Consider the following 24,329-nt stretch of genomic DNA (forward strand, 5'->3'; position numbering starts at 1 on the left):
TTCCTAAGATTGTTTACTATTATTTTCTATTTAAGTGTGCGTAAATACTCTTATGTGTTCCTCTTGTTCTACAAGTTGCTAGTTTTTCCCATATATTTTGCTTTGTAAATATATTGGCATTGACATGTTTCAAGAGCTGGTTCATTCATTTGAACCATTTTACAGTATTCCATTGGATAGGCCACATTGTATTAATCCTTAGCTTTAATGTCTTTGGTTTTTGTTATTGCTATGTAGCATCTCTTTAATTCTCTCCTAGGAGAGAATCTCAGATAGGCCACTGTAGCAGATAGAGGTACTGCAGCCTGTTGCCCGCTGAGATTGATATTAAATAATGAAAGAAGGTTATAAGATCAAAGGCTCAGCAGCTCTGATGTGGTGGAATGATGTACAGAAATGTCAATAATTAAAGTAATACAAAGGCCATGTCTTAGTTCATTTTCTGTTGCTTATAAGAGACAACGTGAAACTAGGTCATTTATAAAGAAAAGGAATTTATTTCTTACAGTTATGAAGCCTGAGGAGTCCAAGGTCAAGGGGCTGTATCTGATGAGGGCCTTCTTGCTTCTGAGAACTCTTCTACATAGTCCCCAAGGGATGCATGGTGAAGGGACTAAGAGTACTAGCTCTGATCTCTCTTCTTTTTCTTAGAAAGCCACCAATTTCATTCCTGTGATAATCCGTTAACCCATTAATCCATTCATCCTTGAATGGATTGGTCCATTCATGAGGGCAGAGCTCTTATAACCCAGTCACCTCCTACAGATCCCATCACTAGTACTGCCACGTTGGAGATTAAGTGCCAATATGAGTTTTGGAGGGGAGAAACATTCAAACCATAACAGGCCAGGTTGGGCAAAAGATTTGACGTTAAGATTGTTTTGAAAGAAGTGCCTTTTTTTGACTAGCAAGTACATCAGATTTACCATGTGCATATAAACTAACATTGTAAAGTGTGTGTGTGTCTAATACTAGATTTCTTTTTTTTTTTCCTTAAACCCACATCTAATCCACAAGTAAGCTTTACCTCATCACCAAACTTTATCCATAATCCCCTCATTTCTTTCTATCCCCACCTCTACTGCCCTTCTCTGTAGTCTAGTTGAGGGATCAGCACACTGACCTGCTAGCCAAATAAAGCTTTATTGGAACACAGCCATGCCCATTAATTTGTATATGATTGATGGTAGTTTGCACTACAAAGGCAGAGTTGAATAGGTGCAACAGAGTCCACCTGGCCTCAAACCCTAAAATATTTACTATCTGACTCTTTATAGAAAAAGTTTGCTAACCTTAATCTGGTTGAATGCAGTTCTCTCCAATTGGTTTTATTCTCCAAAGAGAAAACAGTGACTTTTTAAAAACGTGAATTTGATCTTCTCACTTCCCTGTTTAAAACTGAGTGAATGAAGTCTAAACTCTGGATTTATCTTTCCAGCACCCGCATTATCTGGTCCCTGCTGGCATTGTCATGCTCCTCTGTCACCATACTCCCTCGTTCGTGCACGTACCAACCCCTTTCCTGCCCCAGAGCCTTGGAACATGCTGGCCTCTCAGCCTGCTGTGCTTTGCCTCAGTTCCTTCACAGGTATACCTCTTTTCTGTCTCCAGGTTTCTGCACAGATGTCATTTCTTCAAAGGTGACCACTCAGTCTAAAATTGACCTGCACAGCTCATCATGTGTCTTTCTTTTTTTTTTTCTTTTTTTTTTTTTTTTGAGACGGAGTCTCACTCTTTTGCCCAGGCTGGAGTGTAGTGGTGCAGTCTTGGCTCACTGCAACCTCCGCCTCCTGGGTTCAAGCTATTCTCCTGCCTCAGCCTCCCAAGTACCTGGGATTAAAGGTACGTGCCAGCACACCCAGCTAATTTTTGTATTTTTAGTAGAGATGGGGTTTCACCATGTTGGCCAGGCTGGTCTTGAACTCCTGACCTCAGGTGATCCACCTGCCTTGGCTTCCAAAAGTGCTGGGATTACAGGTGTGAACCGCTTCATCCAGCCTCATCATGTGTCTTTCATTTTCCTCATAGCACTTGCTACTCTGTAATTACACTCTTCATTTATGTGTTCATGTCTTTCTTCCCTGCCTCTCCTCCTAGGGCGAAAGCTTGGTGACCACAAAGAACTTGTCTGTGCTGATTACTGCTAGATCTTGGATGTCAAACACAGTGACCACATTATGGATGCAGTGGAAAATTGTTAAATGAATGAACAAAGTATAGGTTCTGCCGATTTCCTTGGTAGGAGTTAAATGCCAGTATATGTTTATATTACCTTAATTTGTTTTCTTTATCTATAAATAAATCTTGCCTACTTCTGTTCACAAGGTAAAATTAAGGTGATTTTCTTCTGCAATGTGATTGAGCTAGCATACTCTCCAGGAGGGAACAGACAGGGATTCTGAAAGGATGCTCGGTATTTTTAGAGCCGTTTATACGTTTGTTTCTGCTATTGTGCTAATATGCTAATGTTTATCAAGGTTGTATTTTTTTTCCCTCCCTTTCTTTCTTGCTGCTGGCAGAGCAGCAGTATAGAGTTATGCAGCAAGCCCTCCTTTGGGCATTTGTCCTTACTACAAAGTGCTTTACATTTCTTTGCTCCTTAAAATACATCCTGCTTTTCTGCTGAACCTAGGATAAAAAGAACAAGGCAGTATCTTTGTGAATCTTAATTCTTTTGAGTTGGTGAAACCCATCCAGCAACCTCTCTTTCACACCTTCCCATTTTCCCATTGAACCTCATATTCGGTACAACTCTGTACCTTCCTGCAGTGAAATCTATAAATCAGAGCCTCCTGCTGCTTCTCTTGCCCCGGTTGACTTCAAGGCTCAGGGCCCATGTTTGTGCACTGGGAGATGATACACCAGCACTGCCTCATTAAAGGGCATGGGTCCTCAGTCAGACGTACCTGTATTTGAATTATGGCTTTGCCTCTGACCAGCTGTGTCACCCTGAGCAGGCACTTAGTTACTCTGAGCCTTCATTTGCTTATCTGTAAAATGGACTTCTGCTGGTATCTTCCTTTATGTGGAGAATTTCACGAGGTAATGCTTTCCAGGTGGAATAACACAGTTTCTGGAACTTCATGGGACTCAGAAATGTTCACTAGTATTTGATTTGGTTCAACAACGTAAGAGTTTGCCAAGGCACCCCAAGAAGAATGAATTCTAAAATAGCAACCTGCTATGATCCAGTTTCTGGATAATCTGAAAGCTCAACTGTCAATTCTTTTTTGGAAGTACAGATGATTTTATTACTATTATTTTAAACTGATGCTGCTTGCTTTACTGCTGGAGGCCTTAGATAAGACATGTGGTACTATCAGAGATGCGTTGTCAATGGACTAAAAATGGCCTCAGGCAGCTGGTCTGATCCTAGTCTGATGTCCTATGAAGAATAACTCAAGTGTTGTTTCTCTTGATGCGGGAACTTTAAAGCACTTTTCTTCTCTAGCCATCCACCCTAATTAAGTTTTGCATCCCTTCAACACTGGCTTTTCAGGTACCATATCATCATTATTATCATTACCAATTTGTCAGCCACTTTATTTGTTCATACTTTAAAATGGAAAACAGTAATTTTAGGTCAGGAATGGCAGTATAGTTTTTGTCTGTGGTGGTTCCAAGTAGTTTTTAGTTGACACAGCATTTACAGACTGACTAAAAAGAGAAAAAGTCAGATGTAATAATAGAAAGCTCCTGAGCTTTTTTAAGGCCGGGGGACCTGGGTTCGAACCTTGCCTCTCTCTTTATCAGATGAGTGGCCTTAGACAAGCTATTTAACCCACTTCTTTCACCTTCAGACTTCTTCTGTGAGATGGGATAACTTTGTTCAGATGAGATGAAAAGTGAATTTACTTATACTAATTAGCACAGGTTTTCTTTTTGAGACAGAGTCTCTCTCTGTCGCCCAGGCTGGAGTGCAGTGGCACGATCTCGGCTCACTGCAACCTCCATCTCCGGGGTTGAAGCCATTCTCCTGCCTCAGCCTCCCGAGGAGCTGGGACTACAGCTGCCTGCCCACCATGCCCGGCTAATTTTTGTATTCTTAGTAGAGACGGGGTTTCACCATGCTGGCTAGGATGGTCTCAATCTCTTGATCTTGTAATCCGTGCCCCTCGGCCTCCCAAAGTGCTTATATTACAGGTGTGAGCCACTGCGCCCGGCCCTAAGTAACACATTTTAAGATGCTTTCTGAATGTCAGATTTTTCTAGTTCTTCCTTTTGCCAATTACTGTTCTTTTTCTGTGATTGTTGAGTGATTCAAGTATAGAAATTCCATGATTACAGTTTAAAAATACCTCCCCAAATGTATTTAAAACAATGAGCAGGGCTCAGTGGGTACTATTAAAACAAAATTATTTATATGATCACCTCCTATTTTTATCTTAATGATTGCCAGATATCTACTTGTTACACCTTTCCTCCACTTTTATGTTTCTGAATTAAATAATAATGGGTAACTTTTTTTGAGTACTTGTCATGGGCACCATTTCAGTTTATTTGCATATATTAACTCATTTAATCTTTACAACAGCCTTTGAAGATGGGCCTGTTAGTATCCTCTATTTTATAAACGAGGAAGTGAAACTCATGTCAGCTGCCATTTCTGCCATCCATAGGGTAGGTAGGATCTCTCTGTACCCCTTTTAGAGTTTAAGAGCTCAGCCACAGGGAGCTAATTAATTGGTTAATTCATTTCCTTATAGTGTGCAAAACAGGGAGAACACAAGTGGGGAGTGGTGAAGAGTATTGCAGTGCTAAACAAAAGTGACGTTTTGTTTTCAATGAAGACCACTCTTCAGCCTGAACGTGGAGGGAAAAACAGCAGTGTCAGTACCCACATTCCTACTCTTCCTTCTACATCTGACATTATTATTTTGTTCCTTTCCATAGGCTTAGGCTTCTAATCACAATAGTTACTTTTCTTACCTATTTCTGTAGCATGTTTTCATGCTGAAAGAGAAGTTGACATGCTGGTGTCATCATATTAAGGCCTAAACGGAACAGCATTATTGGTATTATTTTTTTCCTCTTACAAACAGGATTCCACTTAATCTCTTTTATAGGATGGCACAGTTAAAGTGCCTTCTTCATCAGAGCCTGTTTTAAACAAGCAGGCCTTTTATTTTATGACACTTATATTGAGACACATTGAGTTATATCTGTCTTTTCATTTGCACCAACACGTTTATTTGAGGCCTCATATTTCCTAGGTAACGTGACTAAGGTAGATTTATCGGTGCTAATTTGCATACAGAACAACATTGGCGAAACTAAAATATAACAAACACATACTAACTTTTGACTTGCCACAGCCCACCAAGCATCTGCCTTCGTTGCCATGCCTGTAATGAGAGGGAAATATATTTTCCTCTGAGTTTACAGCTAATTCCTTGTTTGTATTCCACTGTCGTCACTGCTGTTGAGAGCTAGAAATGAGGTTTAAGAGCCTCTTCATATCTAACAGCAGGAGTTTATATTAGAGGTGGTAGTTCTGTATAACGGAAAATGCGACTTTCGCTCACCCACCTCGATTTCATACCACATTTGAAGAACCCCGCTTCATTTAAGTAAGGGGCAAGCCCTTTGTTTTGCAGACAAGTTCATAGAGACTTAAGGCTACACCATTGTGTTAAAGCCTGGCTTGTATTTCTTTTTCTCAATGTTGCTTTTAAGTAAATTGATATTTATGGAACAAATAATAAATGAATTTATTTAACAAAATTTTTTAAAATTACAGATTAAGTTGAAATTTCTTGGTCTGCCCTTCCCAAGTTTACTGGCAGTAGGTTGGTGAACATTATGTGGACCTTTTCTTATTCATTTACTTATGTATTTATGTATCCTTAGAAGATACACATTATTGCTTCATGTGTGAACATGTGTGTCTAATATACATTCTCCTACTGTATATATTGTTCTGCAACTTGTTGGGTTTTTTTAGTCTTGTGCCTTGTAGAATAATCAGTGCTACTATGTTCAGACTTAATAGGCTAGATTAGTCAATGCTGTTATAATGAGTTATTCCTAAGATCTCAGTGGTTAACACATCAAGCGTTTATTTCTCAGTCATGCATATGTGGGTCAGGTGACATCCCCCATGTTGTAACTCTTATAATCCAGCTAATCTCACCTGTGACTCCACCATCTCCACATGTGGCTTCCAGGTCCTTGTAGCTAACAAATAGGGCTCTGGAGGGTTGCACATGGTCTCTTAAAAGTTTTGGCATACTAGTTACAAGGAAACTGAGAAATGTAGGAGTACACATGGTTACATGGTGATACTGTGTTGCTATAGATAATTCTAAATACTTTACACAGTCAGAGTATATTATAGTTTGTTTTGCCAGTCTCTTATTTGATGGGCACTTGGATCATTTCCAATCTTATCCTTTTGTTATGTACAATTCTACAGAGAAGATCTTGCATGTATCTCTGGTACATGTTTTGCTAGGATAGATACCCAGGAAGCAGACTTACCAGGTCAGAGGATGAGGGTGCTTTAGTTTTCACAAACACTGTCAAATTGTTTTGGAAGGTGGTTGCACTAGTGTTCTATTGTAAGGGTAGTATCTGAGAAAGTACATTTCACCAGACCTTCAACGACAATAGTATCAGATCTTGTGTGTGTGTGTGTGTGTGTGTGTGTGTGTGTGTGTGTATGTTTGTGTTCAGTAGCATCTTCATTCCTTTTGGCAAAATGGCTTCTTCTGTTTTGTTTGAATTTCTGTTTTCTTGATTACTAGTAAGTCCTGGCCTCTTTCTAATACTGCTTTATGCTGCCTTCCCAAGTGAGCAATACTAGTGTGCAAAGTCGGGCTGAAGAAGGATGGAGCAAGTGCAGAGCCAGTGGGTAGACACTTTTCCCTTTCGGGGTACCCAGCTCAGGGACATTTCTTTTGATATTCTCTATTGATTCCCCCACCTCCCCACCCCAGGTGCTATTTCAGTTGTCTCTACACCTCTAATTTTAAAACCATGGGGCGAAGGATGATTTCTTGGGCATGTCGTTTTTTGTTTTTTGTTTTTTTTCTGTGTAGCTGTCTAGTTTTGTGCTTGGAGTTTTTATGTCAGTTTTTGCCCACTTAGCCATTGTCTTGTTATCTCCTGGTTTTCTTTGTCCCCTGCCTCATTTTTCATTCTTTTTCTTCTGCTTCTGCTCCCTTGTTCCCATAGGCCCTTAAATCTTTATGTGCTGCTTTTCTTTTAAGTTGTATTTTTCCCGTTCCCCTCCAAGCTTAGAAATGCTTGCTGTATCAAAGAAACACAGGAAGGAAGGGAAGGATGGCAAGGATATTGTACAAGTCCAAAGGGAACAAAACCTAGGTGCCCACCTACCCCAGCTAGTTTAAGAACATGATGCTGTTCCTAAGATGGTCACTTTGCCAAAATCCATGTGAAGGAAGGAAAGAAGTTAAGAATTAGTTCCAGCTTTCATCAGGCCTCTGGCTTACTATATGATCCCTAGTTCCCTCATTAGGCCTCCAGGTTCCTGACTGTAAACTGAGGACCCCAGTGGTCCCTTTGTATCATGAAACCCCAATATTTGAAAGATGTGACTAACTGGGAAACTTCTCCAGTATAGGGTCCCAAATACCTTTGTAAAAGTGGATCCTGCCATTCCCCTTCACCTTCAACCTGCGAAGCACTGAGTCAGTAAGGGCCCGGTCGGGAAGACAGGGATTCCTTGAGGTCATTTAATAGAATTTAACAAAGGGTAGGAAAGATTGTAAGGCACAAAGGCTGGGAAGGCAACACAGAGATGGATGGACAACAGCAGGAATCTTCCGTGAGCCGTAGGAGAGGAAGGAAGTGGTGTTGGCAGAGTCCAGGGCCAGCTGTTGGAAGCAGAAGTCATGGCAGGGGAGGCAGTGGGAGCTGGAATGTGGAAGAAAGAGCTGTCTGGAGAGACCTGGAGCTTCAGAGGAGATGCCGTTACACCCACAAAGAGGACAACAAAGCCTGGTGTCTTCCCCCTATTGTTCGGTCTCTGAACAGAGTGCCAAGTTTAGGCAGAAGAGCCTGTGGAATGGTCCTGAGGGCAGGCTGGCAAATGATTGGCAGAAACAATCAAAAGGCACGGGGCAGATGATCTTTATGCTCCATTCCATTGCTTGCATTTTAGAATTCATGGATTCTCTGGGAGATTCTTGATGTCTCCTGCAGCAAAGATGTTAGTTTAGGGTCATAACAGGTAGCTCTTCTTAGGAGTTGAAATAAACTTCTACCATTCTAGCATCTTAGGACAAGACCTACTCACATCTCCACCTCCCTCCCTCCCAAAGCCTGGAGTAGTTACATTTTACCTTACATGAGCTCTGTCAGCATTTCATGAAAGCCCTATTCCTGGTAGACTTTTGACAAAAGGGACAGTATTTTACTTATCTCTTTTCTCAGTCTGTATCACCACAGAGCCTCTGGGGCCATAATACAGACACAGGGAACCAACAATGTTACCCAATTGATCCAGAAGCTTTACTGTTTCTTAGTAACCTGTGATCTTAGGCAAGTTCAGCCCCAGTTTCCTAATTTGTAACATGGCTTTATTGGTCAGTGAAGCCGATTGGGCAAAAAGGTTGTGCAATAGTAACAACCCCCAGAATTTCGGTGGCTAAAAATCCACAAAGGTGTATTTTTTACTACACATTTATGTAAAGTCACTTGGTATATGACCATCCTTACTCTGGTCCCTGGCTGATAGATCAGCTGCCATCTTGAATGTTGCCATTCCGCATATCTAGAGAGGGCGAACTTGGATGGGGTGGGAGGGATGGCAATTAACTGTTGGCCTGAATGCGTCACGCAACATATGTACTCACAACTTACTGGCTGGAACTAGTTAATTGATATGATACTGTGATATAATAAAAAAATAACATATTTGGTCTTTACCTCTGGTTCCTGACACACAGTTCCTAAGACCCTTGGGATATCTGAAGTGATGAATGTCTTTTGTACCTTAATGAGATGACTAGTGGTTGGAGTCCCCTAGGTAGCTTCAGGATTGTGACTGGTTACTAGAAAGCCCAAGGCATAATTAGAGGATTGAGACTTTCGGTCCCATCCTCCCAGTCTCTGGGGAAGAGAGAGGACTGAAAGTTGACTTAATCGCCAATGGCTAATGAGGTAACAATCATGCCTATATAATAAAACCATAAAACCTTAAGAGGACAAGGTTTGGAGAGCTTCCAGATTGCCAAATATATGGTGGTATCTGGAAGGTGGTACTCCCAGAGAGGGCATGGAAGCTCCATGGACTTACTTTGTTATGTACACCTCTTTCATCTGGCTGTTCACCAGTGTCTTTTGTCGTATCCTTTATAAATAACTGGTAAATGTCAGCAGTGGTTTTTGTGAGCTCTGTTAGCCATCCTATAAACTTTATTAAACCCGAGGAAGGGGTCTTGGGAACTCCCAGTTGATAGCTGATTGGTCAGAAGCACAGGTAAAATAACCTGAGGCTTGTGCCTGGCATCTGAAGTGGGTATAGTCCTGTGGGACTGAGCCTCTAACCTGGGAGATCTGATGCTAACTCTAGGTAGTAGATAATGGCATCACTTAACTTCAGCTGAAGTAAGGAAGTGCCTAGAGGGAAAAAGACTGGGGATATTTCTTGATTTGCACTAATGACAGCTACAGAGAGAGAGAATAATTCTTGACATTTCCTGATTGTTTTAACCATGAAACATGAATATTTAATATAATGCCTAACTCAAGATAAATGCTCAATTAATAGTAGATGGAACTATTATCATTACTATTCAGCAGTTTATATTACATTTCCAGCATACTTTCTACCATCCATTTGCATAGCAGATTTCTCCTCACCCTTTTTTACAACTGAAAATGCAGAAGTAAACATAAATTATTTTTCTGTAGATTTATCACAATTATGATTTTTTTTTTTTTGAGACTGAGTCTCTCTCTGTCACCCAGGCTGGAGTGCAGTGGCACAATCATAGCTCACTGCAGCCTCAGCCTACAGGCTCAAGTTATCCTCCAGCCGCAGCCACCCAATTAGCTGGGACTATGGGCATGCACCACCACACCCAGCTAATGTTTTTACCTTGTGTAGAGGCAGGGTCTCACTATGTTGGCCAGGCTGGTCTTGAACTACTGGGCTCAAGCAATCTTCCTGCGCCAGTCTCTCAAGATATTGGGATTACAGGTGTGAACGACTGCACCTGCCCACACCCAGCTACAAATTCTTAGTAAGTGGAGTTGTCTTGAAGTTTTAGAGCCAGTCAGGGTCCTACTCTTCCAAGTTTTGGATTGACAAAAATAGGTGATTATTCTGTAAAAGAATTCCTTTGTGGACTGATAGCTGGGTGTCATCAGTGGTTTTGGAACTGTGCTTACTGTCCTGGTTTTCAATTTAAGAGCAACAGACTTTAAGCTGGCTTTCATTTGAGTCAGTGTGGAAACAGTCAATATATGTTATATGTCTGTGAAGCTGGCCTCTGGATCAATTGCAATTAGTTTTCAGCAGATTGCATTAACATATCTAAAATTAATACGGCAAGTGTTCTGATGAAAAGGAATTGACCACAACCACATTGTGGCTGTTTTTAGTCTCCCTCAAATGCTCTTTTCAAACTATATTTTTTCTTCTTTGGTTAATGGCTTTAAATTGGTACGTCAACGTAGACATAATCTATTGATTGTTCCCATTTGCCTTTTAAGAGTGGTCCTAGATAATAGCACACAGCTAATGTTTAATGTTTTCTTTCACTAAGGAGCTTTTTCGCTAAATGCCTTAAACTTGTATTTTTCTTTGTATGTTATATAACACGCTATTAAGACTATAAAGCCTTTGAGTATGTTCATTTACAGAAGTTTGTGTTTTTCAAATTACTAATGTTTCATCAAGACTTAAAAAGTAAGATTAAGAAATAATGTATAGTTAAAAAATAATATATAGTAAATGATGTGAGCATTGCTTGTCTGGCAATTTATGTTTATCCCAGTATTATTTATTTCTAAAGAAGAAGTATAGGCCACTTCAATGTTAAAAACAAAACCAAACCATCATTACCAGCAGCTACAAGGACAGAACAGAGAGCTATCTTTAGGCTTTATCATGTTGAAATTTGAATTTTTTTTACCACTGTGTATACATTGTATTATGTTTATTTCAGGTCTTAAGGACTAACTTGTACTTTTTTATTTTTAGAGGTGGCCAGTTTTGGGAATGAAAAGTTGTCTGTATCAGGAGACAAAAGGCAGGGTTGATTCATTTGGCCATCTAAGTGGCATTTTTTTGGGTGTCTTTCATATGTCAAGCACTGTCACCTTCTTCATAGAGATACAGAGAAGTTTAAGGCACACTTTCTACCCTTTAGTAGAACACAGTCTAGTTGTGGGGTTCTAGAGCTTTGAATCACCCTATTTCAAAAGAGCTCCATGAGTACATCATAGCATGGGGATACCAGAAGAAAATGACATTGTAAGGACACAGTAGATGTCCTGAAAGGTAATGGCTCCATGTGATGAAGCCCTGTGGGCCTCACTTTTATGGTCTGTGTGACACTGCCTTGGACATCCACCAAAGCCATGGACAGAAGCCAGTAGGGATTGTGTCAGGTGATGTCCATGTACTACCAGTCTTGTGATCCAGTTGCGTGATTGATGTTTTGGTTTGTGCATTAATGATATTGTCATCCTACCTCTTGTGAGTAGTGTTTCCTTTGCCTAGGACTCATGGATGGAAAGGAGCTTACATTAAGTGTATTCATTTTTCCTTTTTTTTTTTTTTTCCTTTTAAAAATGGGGCTTATGGATTTGGTAGGGAATACTGTTGATATTGGATAAAATGTAAAGAATTTATTTGTTCATGTTATTGTGTCCTTTGACTATGTCCTTTTAACGCAGATAAAAACACGTAGTGCATGTTGGAAAACCACTTCTACTTGAAACTTAAGCCGAGATTCCTTTAATACACAAGTTGCAGTTTAGGAACTAGTTTAATTAATGGTGAATCTTTCAGGTTATTGCACTCAACCTTGGCGCATGAAAGAGATAATCTCGTTAAACACACAATGGCCCTACCTAGACTCTGTTAAAAACTATGGTAAAGAAATGAATTAGTCTGTGGCCCAGTGACTTCAGAGTGTTTAAACAAATTTCCTGAAAAACCTTACAATGATTAACAATCTATATACAGTTATTAAAATAATGCTATGCTCTTTATTTATTTGGGGTGAGAGGTGGGGAGCCATATCCATATAATACAGTCCTTAACAGTTTTTAAAGTAACTTATTGTGAAATACTTGTAGACTCACGGGAAGTTGCAAAAATAGTACAGCAGCTCCATGTACCCTTCATCCAGCTTCCCCTAATTTTGACACCTCGTGTAGTTGTGGTACAATATCAAAAGCAGGAAATTGATATTTATGTAATATTATTAACTAGATCACAGACCTCACTCAGCTTTCAGCATTTTTAAAAAACATGCATTCATTTGTGTGTGTATAGTTGTCCTTAACAATTTTTGTTAAAAAATAATTAAGCATGAATTTAAGTGGATTTTTTTTTTTTTTTTTTTTTTGCTTTTGCTTCTCTCAATTCTGGGTTGCTGATTGCCAGTCGACATTACCTCTAAGCCTGGCCATATAGGTTGACTTTTATTTTTCTTGCTATTAATGAGTGTTCTTACCTCTCTCCTTCAATTTCTGTAGGCAGTTCAATTAACCTCCAGAAGATGGCTGAACCTGCAGGAATACCAGAGCAAGAAACTGATGTCTGACAACGGAGTGAGAGTTCAAAGATTCTTTGTAGCAGACACTGCGAATGAAGCTCTTGAGGCTGCTAAGAGACTAAGTAAGCTTATTCATAATGGGTGAAATACACTTGCCCAAATCAGTGAATTCACAGGTAGCGGTTTCCCACTAGTTAATTTTTTGTTGTTGTTGTGGGTTAAACTGAGAGGGACAGATACAGGGGAGAACTTAAAATTGCAAAAACAAAAAAGTCCAGATTGCCTCGTGTACATGTGTGTAAGTGTGCAGGAATCACGTGGTGACTGCAGGATGAGGGGAGGGGTCTGCTTTCAGAGCTTTGTCCCTTGAATCTTCAGTCCTGCTGACCTGGGAGGAGATGTGGAATCACAGAACATCCTTCAATGTGATGGCCTGGGTGTAGGAGAATAGAGCCCTTCTTTCCTGGTGCACCTAGAGGTTTCCTCTAGACCGGGCCCTGCCTAACCCATGCTGCATGAGATTCACAGGCACCTCTGTGTCCTCAGTTCCGCCAGGATCACCCACTGGAGGCACTTGGCCTAAGTGTCAAAAACCTTAGAACAGGCTCTGTGGGGTGGCTCATGCCTATAATCTCAGTACTTTGAGAGGCTGAGGAGGGAGGATCACTTGAGTCCAGGAGTTTGAGACCAGCCTGGGCAACATAGCAGAACCCATTTATACAAAAACTAAAAAAATTAGCCTAGTATGGTGGTATATGTCTGTAGTCCTAGCTACTTTGGATGCCTAGGCAGGAGGATCACTTGAGCCCAGGAGTTTGAGATTGCAGTGGGCTATGATCACACTAATATACTCTAGCCTGGGTGACAGAGTGAGACCCTATCTCTTTAAAAAAAAAAAAAAATTTTAGAACAACAGACAACTTCCCTTTCTTTTCAGTATCCCTTAGGGAGGGTGTATCCTCAGAAATTCTTACAGTATGAGCATGAAGGTGTTTTCATCCCAGCTCTTTTTGAAATGAAGAATCATGCAACAGTGGAGCATGGTTCAATAATGTGTGGAGGGAATGGATGGAAGCCTTCAACAATATTTGATGACACAAAAGGAAATTGTGATCCATGTTAACTAACAAAGGAAATGATAACTGCAATTTAAAGAAGCAAAAATCATCAATTTAGGAAAAATTTATTTTTACATGAGATAGCAGCACATGGAATGTTGCTCCACGGTAGTTTTTCAGAGGTTTTAGTCACTATTTCACCCAGTTTTGTCAGCTGTGGGTTAGTGGCTGGGAGAAACATGGCTGAAGGGCTTGAGAAGCCATTCATTGCAGGATGAATCAGTTGTTGACATCCTTCTTTAAGTCCCTTAGAACATGGGGAGAGCACCATCTGAGTGACTGGAGGAGACCAAAGGCAAGAGCATGACTTTAAAATCAAGCTAACTTTGCTTCAGTGTTTTGCCCTCCCTTTTACCAGCTTTGTAATTTTGCAGAAATACCTTTTCCGTCCTTGCCTCAGTTTCTTTATCTGTAGGCCAAAGCTAATAGTACTTATTTCTCAATGCTATTAGGAGTCTTTAAGAGTGTATTAGTCTATTCTCATCCTTCTAATAAAGACATTCCTTAGACTGGGTAATTTATAAAGGAAAGAGGTTTAGTGGACTCACAGTTCCACATGGCTGGGAAGACCTCACAATCATAGTGGAAGACAAAGGAAGAGCAAAGGAATGTCTTACATGGTGGCAGACAAGAACTCGTGCAGGGGAACTCCCATTTATAAAACCGTTAGATCTCGTGAGACTTACTCACTACCATTAGAACAGTATGGGGAAAACTGCCCCAGTGATTCAGTTATCTCCACCTGGCCCCACCCTTGACATGTGGGGATTATTACAATTCATGGTGAGATTAGGGTGTGGACAGCCAAACCATATCAAAGGGAGATTGTTGTGTGGTAGAACATCTAGCCAGTTTTCCTACTTACAGATCCAGATATTAGAGATCAGGTCCTGCTCTCTGCCTTTCAGTGAGCATCCCCCTCTGTGTGGCATACAGACTCTCTAGGTATCAGTCTGGATTGCCACTGTCTAGTAGGAGTATAATGTGAGCCACATAAGTATTTTAAAGTTTTCTAACAGTCACATTAAAAAAATGAAAAATAAATGGGTAAAATTAATGTTCATAATACATTCTGTGTACTCCAGTATATCTAAAACAACATCATTTCAGCATGGAATTAATGGAGTTACCAACGGGATATTTTGTGTTCATTTCTTTGTCCCGATCTTCGGCAACCTGGTTAGAATTCTATGCTTCCAGCACATCTCATTTCAGACCAGTCACATTTCAGGTGCTCAAGAGACTTATGTGGCTAGTGGCTACCATGTAGCACAGTGCAGATATGGACACCAGAAGGATTTGCATGTGCATCCTTCAGCCTTGGGAATGCAGTTGTTTCCCACTAAAAATAAAGAATTGTGAGTAACAACTTAGTTTTATCCAGGGATCAGTAGCAAAGGTTGAGAGTGTAAGATAGAGGCACTCTCCATATTTCAATTTTCTGATTTTCTATGCTCTTTTAAGAGTAAGTGCATAGGTACTTCAGCTAGTAATTGTTGTTCTTTGAACTTTTTGACATTCTTCCAGATGCTAATACACCAGACCCTCTCTATGTTATGTCAGTTGAAATGTATATGTGTTCTTTTCTGGAACAAATATTTATTGAGAGTCAACCATGTACTAGGCACTGTGGACACAGCTGTGGAAGACAGGCAAACCCTTTTTCTTCATAGAATTTACGTTCTAGAAATAAAATTAATTTGTAATTTTCAGATTAAATGTAGAAATTGAAGTGACTTATATTTTAATAAATGAAAATTAATTTCATTTTTAAAAACTATCAAGATTGGTTTTTACCATGAAAAAATCCCAGTAAAATTAGATCTAAACCTGGATGAGAGCTCCTCAGTGAACTGTGATAATAAACTCAGTAAAGGTTAGTACTGTATTCCAGCCTTTTCGTAAGAAAGGATCATTTTTGTTTTATACTCTTGTGGTTTGGGGATTGGGAAGTGAGAGCAAAGAAATGTAAAGTTCAAGTTGGTCTTTGATCTTATTTCCCCGTTATTTTCTTTGAAGCACTAGCATTACAGGTATAACTAAGTTTTTTAAGATAATTCTGGAAGCCAGTTGATTACTCCCCTCACCTCTCTTAGGCATAACAGCTAATCTCTTTGAGATATTCCTGGAGATATGTACTTAGTGAACTAATTGACTTCTTAGTTATGGGTTTGTTTTATGAACATTTAGCCATTGTATTGTGGTTGGGGATTGTATACTATGCTTTTTATTTTTATTTGTATTTATTTTTGACTTCTTTTAGAGACAGGGTCTCACTCTATCACCCAGGCTGGAGTGCAGTGGTATAATCATAGTTCACCGCAATCTCCAACTCCTGGGCTTGACTGATCCTCCCACGTCAGCCTCCACAGTAGCTAGGACTACAGGCGCACACCACCATACCTGGCTAATTTTTATATCTTTATTTTTTGTAGAGATGGGGTCTCTCTGTGTTGCCCAGTTTGGCCTCAAGTGATCCTCCTGCCTCAGCCTCTCGAAGTGCTGGGATTACAGCCGAGAGCCATTGCACCTGGTTGTGTCATGCTTTCAATAGAATTTCTGCTCTGGAGAAATGAGCAGTGTTGCATTGACATGCTGGAGCTGGGACAAGGGAGGGAAAAAAAAGAGACAATAAAGCAATTTTAAGTAAAAGAAAATTAGTTCTTCAGGTATGCTTTCAAGAAATACAAACTGGATAAAGGGTTGAGAATGATAAAAGGATTGACAAAATCAAACTGGATAAAGGAATGGAGAATGATGCATGGTTGTGTATGTGTGCATATAGGAGCGTGTGATTGTGTGTGCACGCAGGTTTCACCTGTGCATATCTGTGATGCTCCTTAAGGTGGTATGGCCAACAGAGGGCCTGTTCCTGTCTAGGGCTAAACAGCAATTTGGAAAATTCAAGCTCCTTATTTGGTGAATGAATGAGTAATCCTTCCTGTACTCAGTGAGTAGTTTTGGTAGAAGGAAGGACTCCTCTGATTTCTGTTGTTGAATCGTTTTGGTCTAAGGGGAAATTTATAGCATTAGAAGAGGATATGGAACCAATTCTAGTTGGTTAAAAGTGAAATGAGTTGATCATAAATATAAAAATTGTGTGCACATCACTGAGATTAGCTGGAGAGAGCAAAACAAGAAGAATCTGGCAAAAATTCAGAGTATTTACATTCTTGTCACCACAAGATTGACAGAACCAAGAGCACAATTGAAATTTTAGCAAATAGATTTGAGGTTAAGATTAAAACTGGATTTTGCACACATCTTCCTGATTGTACTGAAAAAATGGGACCTTCACCCTATAATTACGATACTGTCATGGGAGAAAATTGCCTAGAATGATAATGTGTTTAACATTCAGAAAGTGCTATATAAGATTTTATTGCTGTCATCAATCATCATCATCATCATCATCATCATCATCATCATCATCATCATCATCGTCGTCATCGTCAATGGCAGCAAATTCCGGGAGGTTCATTACTGTTGTGATTCTAACTCACAGAGAGATCAGAGACATCATAATAATTATCCTGCTAATCATGTGTTAGGAGAGTTCATATTTTAATTAGAAAGATTTGTAAATAATTGAAAGGTATTTGCTTACCTTTCTACTTTATTCATATTTTGATGTGTTTTGAAATGACATTTTATAAAATATTTTGAAAATAAATGTGATGTTAATCATATCTGTGATTTCCAGGGTGACCTCTGTGTGAATTGTCTCTTTCTTTGTGCCTGAACCTGCATTCCTACTTGTCTGTTGACCACTTGTTCATGGGTGTCTTTGGCACACTTGACCCAAATGGAACTTGTCATCTCTTGGTTGCTCCAAACCTTCTCTTCCTCTTCTCACCACCCTGCTTAGCCAGCTGAAATAGCTCTGCATCCTTAATATCTCTCATGTCTATTATATTCAGTTGGTTGCCAAATTCAGTCATTGCTTATGTCATTTTACAAGCAAGGAAACAGGCAAGATAAAGTTAAAAAAACATGCCAAGATTATAGAGCTAATTGACAAAGATGATGGGATTTTAATCCAGTCAGATTAGATTAAATCTCCCCTGGCATTTTCCTTTTTGCTAACTTGGTGATGATATTCTTGGGAAATTTTTATGTGTGGGTCAGCATTTTAAAGATGGAAAATACATATTAATCAAATTAGAAGATTGGATTAAAACTAGACAGGCAGGTTTTAAGGTGCAATATATAGAAACTGTGTAATCTGCAGATATTTTCTTAATGATTCATTTGGTTTTATCTCTGAGCAAATAGAACCTTTTGCTGTGTAGTTATGGAAAGCTTGTTAATTTGAACATTTGTTTAAAATGGGTAATGCAAACATTTTGTTTCTGAAACATTGTTCCTAATGGTAAGATATTGAGTGAGATCCTCATTTTCTTGCATAGAAAATGGATTCATATCTGAGAGAGCAAATTTAGTTTGAATTAAGTTTTTAATGTGTGGATAATATTCATTGCTGCTACCATTTTTCGGAGCCACCTTTTATAATCACGCTTTAAAGGAGGAGTTGTTTATGTTGCATACAATTTTCTTAGGAGGCTTATTAAGTACATACTTTTCTTCTCTTATGGATTAAATTAATGAATACAGCCAGCAGATCATTACAGAATACCTACTGTGTGAATGACTGATCTTCATGTTACCTTTTCAGTTCTCTTTGAAGGTGAATGAAGGATTGTGTCTCTCATATCACTGGAAAGACCTGTCTTAAAAAAGCATTGGTATATAAACTTAGATGAATTGTGTCTAGGACTAGTACCTTTCAGTTTTTAGAATCTCCACAATTTATTAATTATTCCATGCATGTTGACATGAGACTCTTGCCATTTGATTAAGCAAGAAAATTGCATTTCAAAAACTCACATTTTTATTTTTTGTCAGGAAAGAAAATTGAACTATGAATGGAGAAATTAATCTTCTCTGAGCTAATGACATGCATCCTAAAATGGAGATAAGGAGCTTTTATTGAACTTGGCTAGTTTTTGATTGCTTTCAGCTATAACATGTTTCCATTCGTCAATATGATAACTTGCTCTTTTGGTTTTATGTAATCGCGTCCTAAAGCCTGGTGAATTACTTAACACCATTAAGGAATTGTATTTTATGTAAAAAAGGAATTGCTGCCCATTCGCTACTGATTGACATGTACTATTAATCCCATAGGCAATTAAATACATTGCAAGCTTCTTTGATTGTCGTGGCTTTGTCCTATCACATGTGGTTAGGATCTTGCAAAAAGATCTTAATATCCTTTTTGTTGAGATGATGGTCATTTTTGTCTTATAATGACAGACAAGGATAACATTGATTTTTGTGAAGTAAGTTTTCATTTTACCAACATATCAGCTGCCCATTATTTTGCCTTTGGAGTCAATAATATAAAGCTGCTCCTAGGGTAATGGCATATGTGGTCCATCAGAGGTTGAAGTGGTATCTGCTTTCTAGGAATAACAGTGGTGTCCTCACGAGATAGATGGTTTCTGTGGTGTGGTTTGATTGCGTTCCTGGCTGCTGTTGGCCTCTTTGCTTCCTTCCCATTTTTTAAGTCTGATTCTCCTGACTTCTTGGTGATTATGTGAGCCTTCCAATTTCTTTTTTGTAATTTAGTTCATGCTTATTTCACCTAGAGTTAATTTCTGTTGCTTGCTGCTAAGAACCTGGTCTCATCCAGATAGAGTGCTTCTCATAGGTCCTCAAAGACAGTAGATGCTCACAAATAAATATTGTTATTCAGAAAATGTTCACTTGCTCATGCTCACTTGCAAATGCTCCTTAAAGGAGCACCTGAAATGAAATTGATGGTTTTCCCTAACTGTATTTATAAAGAGGATATCCCATTCAACAAGTTGTAGCTTTTAATGACATTTTTCTATTGTATGTATTTTTGCAAAGAGATCCCACTTTTATAAAATGTTATTTTTTCTTCTTCCTAAGTCTGCAAATATAAATGGTCTTCTCTGGTCATCTCCTTAGAATTTCTCTGTGCTAGAATATCTTTTCCCTAAGCGTCTTGTGGTATTCACTGAATAGAAGCAGCAGGATACCTGCAGAGTGAAGGGAGAGATCAAGGCGGGTTGTGGGCAGGCAGGCTTTATGGGCGTGTACATGTAGCTTCCTTTCAGTTTCCTAAGAAACAAATGAGAACAGTACTTTGAAACTCAATGCCTTAACTTCAATTTTAACAGTCTACTAAAGCAAGCATTAATTCTTCTTACAGTTTAACCAATAAAAATAATAGTGGTGGCATTTAAGCTTTGGGCCTTTACCATGTGCCTAGTATTGTGCTGAGCATTTCACAAATATTATCTCCTGGAATCTTCATCTAAACCAAAGGGAAAGACTTTCGTTTAATGACTGGTACTGAGTATCACCAGATCTCTTCATGCCCATGATTGTGTATCCACAGTAACTAACATAATTTTACTTTCTGTCTTTTCAGTGTGTCATTAATGGAGTTATGTATTATCTTGTGTTTATTCTTATTTTTTTAATTTGTAATTTTTTGAGACACAGTTTCTTTCTGTTGCCCCAGCTGGAGTTAGGGGGTGCTATCTTAGCTCACTGCAACCTCTGCCTCCTGGGTTCAGGCAATTCTCATGCCTTAGCACCCTGAGTATCTGGGATTACAGGTGTGCACCACTATGCCCAGCTAATTTTTATATTTTTAATAGACACGAAGTTTCACCATGTTGCCCAGGATTGTCTCAAACTCCTGGCCTCAAGTGATCTTCCCACCTTGGCCTCCCAAATTGCTGGCTTTTGGGAGCTCAAGGTGGGAAGATTATAGGCCTGGCTGACTTGTTTTTTTAAAGCTACCTCATTGAGAATGGACAAAGAAGTTATGTTGGCATATGGTCTCATCTTCCAGGACTTTCCCATGAAATATTATTCCCTGGGGCCTTTGACTCACCCCAGTGTAAAGTTTGGCAGTTTTGAAAGTTCAGAGGATACTTTATGGGCTATAAATGCAGAAAAACTTTACCTAGAGTAAATGACATAGGACCTCACTGCTGTAATCTGTCTGGGTGGATTGCCCCTTTTAAAGAAATCTTAAACATAATTACACAAATCTTTTCTGATTATCAAAGGAACGTGCTCATTATTTTGATATTGGAAAATATAGGAAAGTACAAAGAAGTAAAAAATATCTTCTAATCTCATTACTTAGAGGAAACTTGTACTAATATTAACATATTTTCTTTCATTTTTCTTATGCATGCCTTCATTCAGCAATATTAATTTCTGTGTACATATGTATATGACATAATTGAGAGAGAATGAACTTGTTTCTAAATATGGTAAGGTACTAAGTACAGTTTTGTTTATAATTTTTGTTTTAAAATTCTATATTATAAAATGAACATTGTCTAAATATTAAATTTTTTTTTCCAAAATATTATTTTAAGGTTTTATGATAATCTCTAGATTGCATTATTTCGTCTTGTAGCTATTTTTGGATTGTTTTTCTCTGTACTGGCATATTAGGTAATGCTAGCATCTGAAGCACATAAGCTACCCCATTCCCAGTAGCCTGGTGCAAGAAGGATTTATTTCTTATTCACATAAACATCTAGCATGATGTTCTTGGTCTGCTGCAGGAACCTAGGCTCCTTTTGTTTTTTATTCCACTGTCTTCCACACATGGCTCCCAAAGATGACCTGGAAAGTATGCCCATTCCAACCACTCAAAAGGCAAAACAACCATGGAGGATTGCATGTAGGAATTTGCATGGACTATATCATTTCAGCTAAAAGTGATCGCATGATCTCAACCAACTTCAAGGGTGGCTGGGAAATACAGTTTCAATCCATGCTTAGGAAAAGGAAGAATGGGCTTGATGATCATGTAGCAGTTGCTTCTGAAAGTAGTGTTTGGAATCTTGAAAACGTTTGTCTCTTGCTTCAAGGCTTAGAAGAAACATGGGCTATACAGTCAGAACAGAGCTCCCACTCCAGCTCTACTTTGACTGATTACCCTAAACCACAATTTACTTGACTATAAAATAGGGGACAATACGTACTTCAAGGAATGATTGAGATAGCAACCAAGATAAATGAAACACATGTTTCACACAAATGAGGCACTCACCAAGTTCTCTTTCTTTTTTTCTTCTTTTTTGGATTGAACAGAGCCAGTGTTTTGAGCTATCGTAAACGAAATACAAAACAACTATTAAAAACATCAACAGCAGATAAAAATAAAAATTTTCAATACTTTTCAATAACACCCAAGTGTGAAGCTATATTTTTTATACAACTTGTCAGATAACTTGATAATGAATATATAATGACTCGTATGCTGTTGGTTGATATTTTCTAGGTAGATGAGCATGTAAGTCAAATGTTGCATAATTTTTAAAGAAAATGAGAATCATACTTTCTTTACATTGCAACAGAATAAGTATTACATATGGAAGTATGCTTTTAAGATGCTACGCTATTCCCCAAGGTGGTTGTAACAGGCATTGGCAATATTTAACAGATGTTCACAAATAGTACTAAGGCTTCACTTGAGTTTTCTAGGCTACAGACAAAAAAGTCAGGAAATGAATTGAGAAGGTTTAAAAGAGTTATATTACTTGATCTACCTTAGGATGAAAATTGGGTAAGTAAACAAGCTATCTCAATTATGTAATTTTTTTTCTTTCATTCAACATGGAACAAGCTAAGAGATTTGGGAGTCTGTTATTTCTCTCAAATTAAATGTGAGCCAAGTATTAGAATTTTTTTTTTTTGTCTTCAGGCTTTTATTTGAGCAAATATACCAGTCACTTCAGTATGGGGAAGAGGAAACAGATGGGATGTGGATAACAGGGGAAAAATAACAGTGCTAAAAGTATTTGATATGCAAAAATCAAATTGTTCCCAGAGTCATCAGGTGCTAGATGTAGCACTGAAAAACAACTTTACATAAATATATATTTTCTTTATAAATAACCTGTCCATTAACATCATAAACACGAGAAAACCTGGATCCCTTTGAGACACTCTTGCTCAGAATCTCTTACTACTGTTCCTTGTTTAGTGGATTCAGTTTTAACTCACTGTGGCATACACAGTCAGCTGTGCATGACACAGTCACAATTTATCTTTCCCTCACTGTCCTCTCTTTATGCCTGTTTCCCAGCGTGTGGCCACATCAGTTTCCTTCCTGCCTTCATCCATATTCTTTCTTCCATAGTGCACCTTCTGACATGGTGAAGATGACTCTGGAGTTTGCCTTGAATTCAAATCCTGCATTTGCTCCATGATAGCTGCACAACCCTAGGCAAGTTACTTAGCCTCTAGAATCCTCAGTTTCGTCATCTGTAAAACGGGCTTAGTAATATTGCTTCCTAGGAGAGCCAGGAGAGTAAAATGAGATCATGCCATGCATAAGGTTTAGCAGAGTTGCATACTCTAAAGTTTCCAATAATGGATAGTTAAGATCATTATCATTGTCATGATCTCCCAGTTTTTGTGGCTCAACTTAATCATCACCTCTTCAGTGATGTCTTTGAGAAGGTACTGCGGTAGTATTTAAGAAGGTGGGCTCTGGAAGAGACTGCCTTAGTTTGAAGCATAGTGCCACTCCTTTTTAACTGTGTTGTAACTTCTCGAAGGCTCCATTTCCTCATCTATAAAATATGGGATGTCAGTAGTGTCTACTCATGGCTTTGATAGGAGGAGTGATCTAGGCCTAAACAGTGTCTGGCTCATAGGAAACATCAGTAGATGATGTGCTTTTTGCTGTTATGGTAAGTAGTGTGTTCCACATCACAGCATACGCTGGGTGGTGCAGGGGCTGAAATTTAACCTGTTGCCTCTGTACCCAGAAAGAGGAAGCACATTCCTTATGACATAGTTGTGAGGTGACCTTTCACATGATACTTTTCATATACAAAATAAAGCATAGGTGTTTCCGGAAATCTGGACAGGCTTCAAGATTCATCTGGCATTTAAGCTTAGAATTTCTGTCTCTAAGTATAGGTGATCATCCCTATTGGTTTGCTTGGGACAGACTTGAATACATCTGGTACTCCAGAACTATTATTAACTGCAAATCCCTTTTACTCTCAAAGTTGTCTCCATTTAAAGAACAAAGTTTGTGGTTACCTGAATAAGATTAAGGATGACTCTTTGATAGCAGCTGTCGTTAACAGGAAGCCTGCTTTGTAGGAAAGACAATGAGAGTTTTGGCTGGGCACGGTGGCTAACACCTGTAATCCTAGCACTTTGGGAGGCTGAGGCGGGCATATTGCCTGAGTTCAGGAGTTTGAGACCAGCCTGGGCAACACGATGAAACCCTGTCTGTACTAAAATTCAAAAAATTAGCTGTGTGTGGCAGCTTGCGCCTGTAGTCCCAGCTACTCAGGAGGCTGAGGCAGGAGAATTGCTGGAACCTGGGAGGCAGAGCTTGCAGTGAGCCGAGATCGTGCCACTGCACTCCACTCTGGGCGACTCCATCTCCAAAAAAAAAGACTCCATCTCCAAAAAAAAAAAAAACACA

General features: G+C 39.0%; 1 protein-coding gene across 2 annotated transcripts in view; it reads left to right on the forward strand.

Moving 5' to 3' along the window:
* SUCLG2 (succinate-CoA ligase GDP-forming beta subunit) overlaps positions 1 to 24,329 on the forward strand; it is a 283,115-nt gene that overhangs the window by 42,634 nt on the left and 216,152 nt on the right. For both annotated transcript variants that reach the window (XM_025377166.1, XM_025377168.1), the window contains exon 2: positions 12,679 to 12,820. In XM_025377166.1, the coding sequence (XP_025232951.1) occupies positions 12,679 to 12,820 (142 nt within the window). The remainder of the gene's footprint in view (positions 1 to 12,678; positions 12,821 to 24,329) is intronic.

The sequence above is a fragment of the Theropithecus gelada genome, chromosome 2, assembly GCF_003255815.1.
Source record: "Theropithecus gelada isolate Dixy chromosome 2, Tgel_1.0, whole genome shotgun sequence".
Lineage (NCBI taxonomy): Eukaryota > Metazoa > Chordata > Mammalia > Primates > Cercopithecidae > Theropithecus > Theropithecus gelada.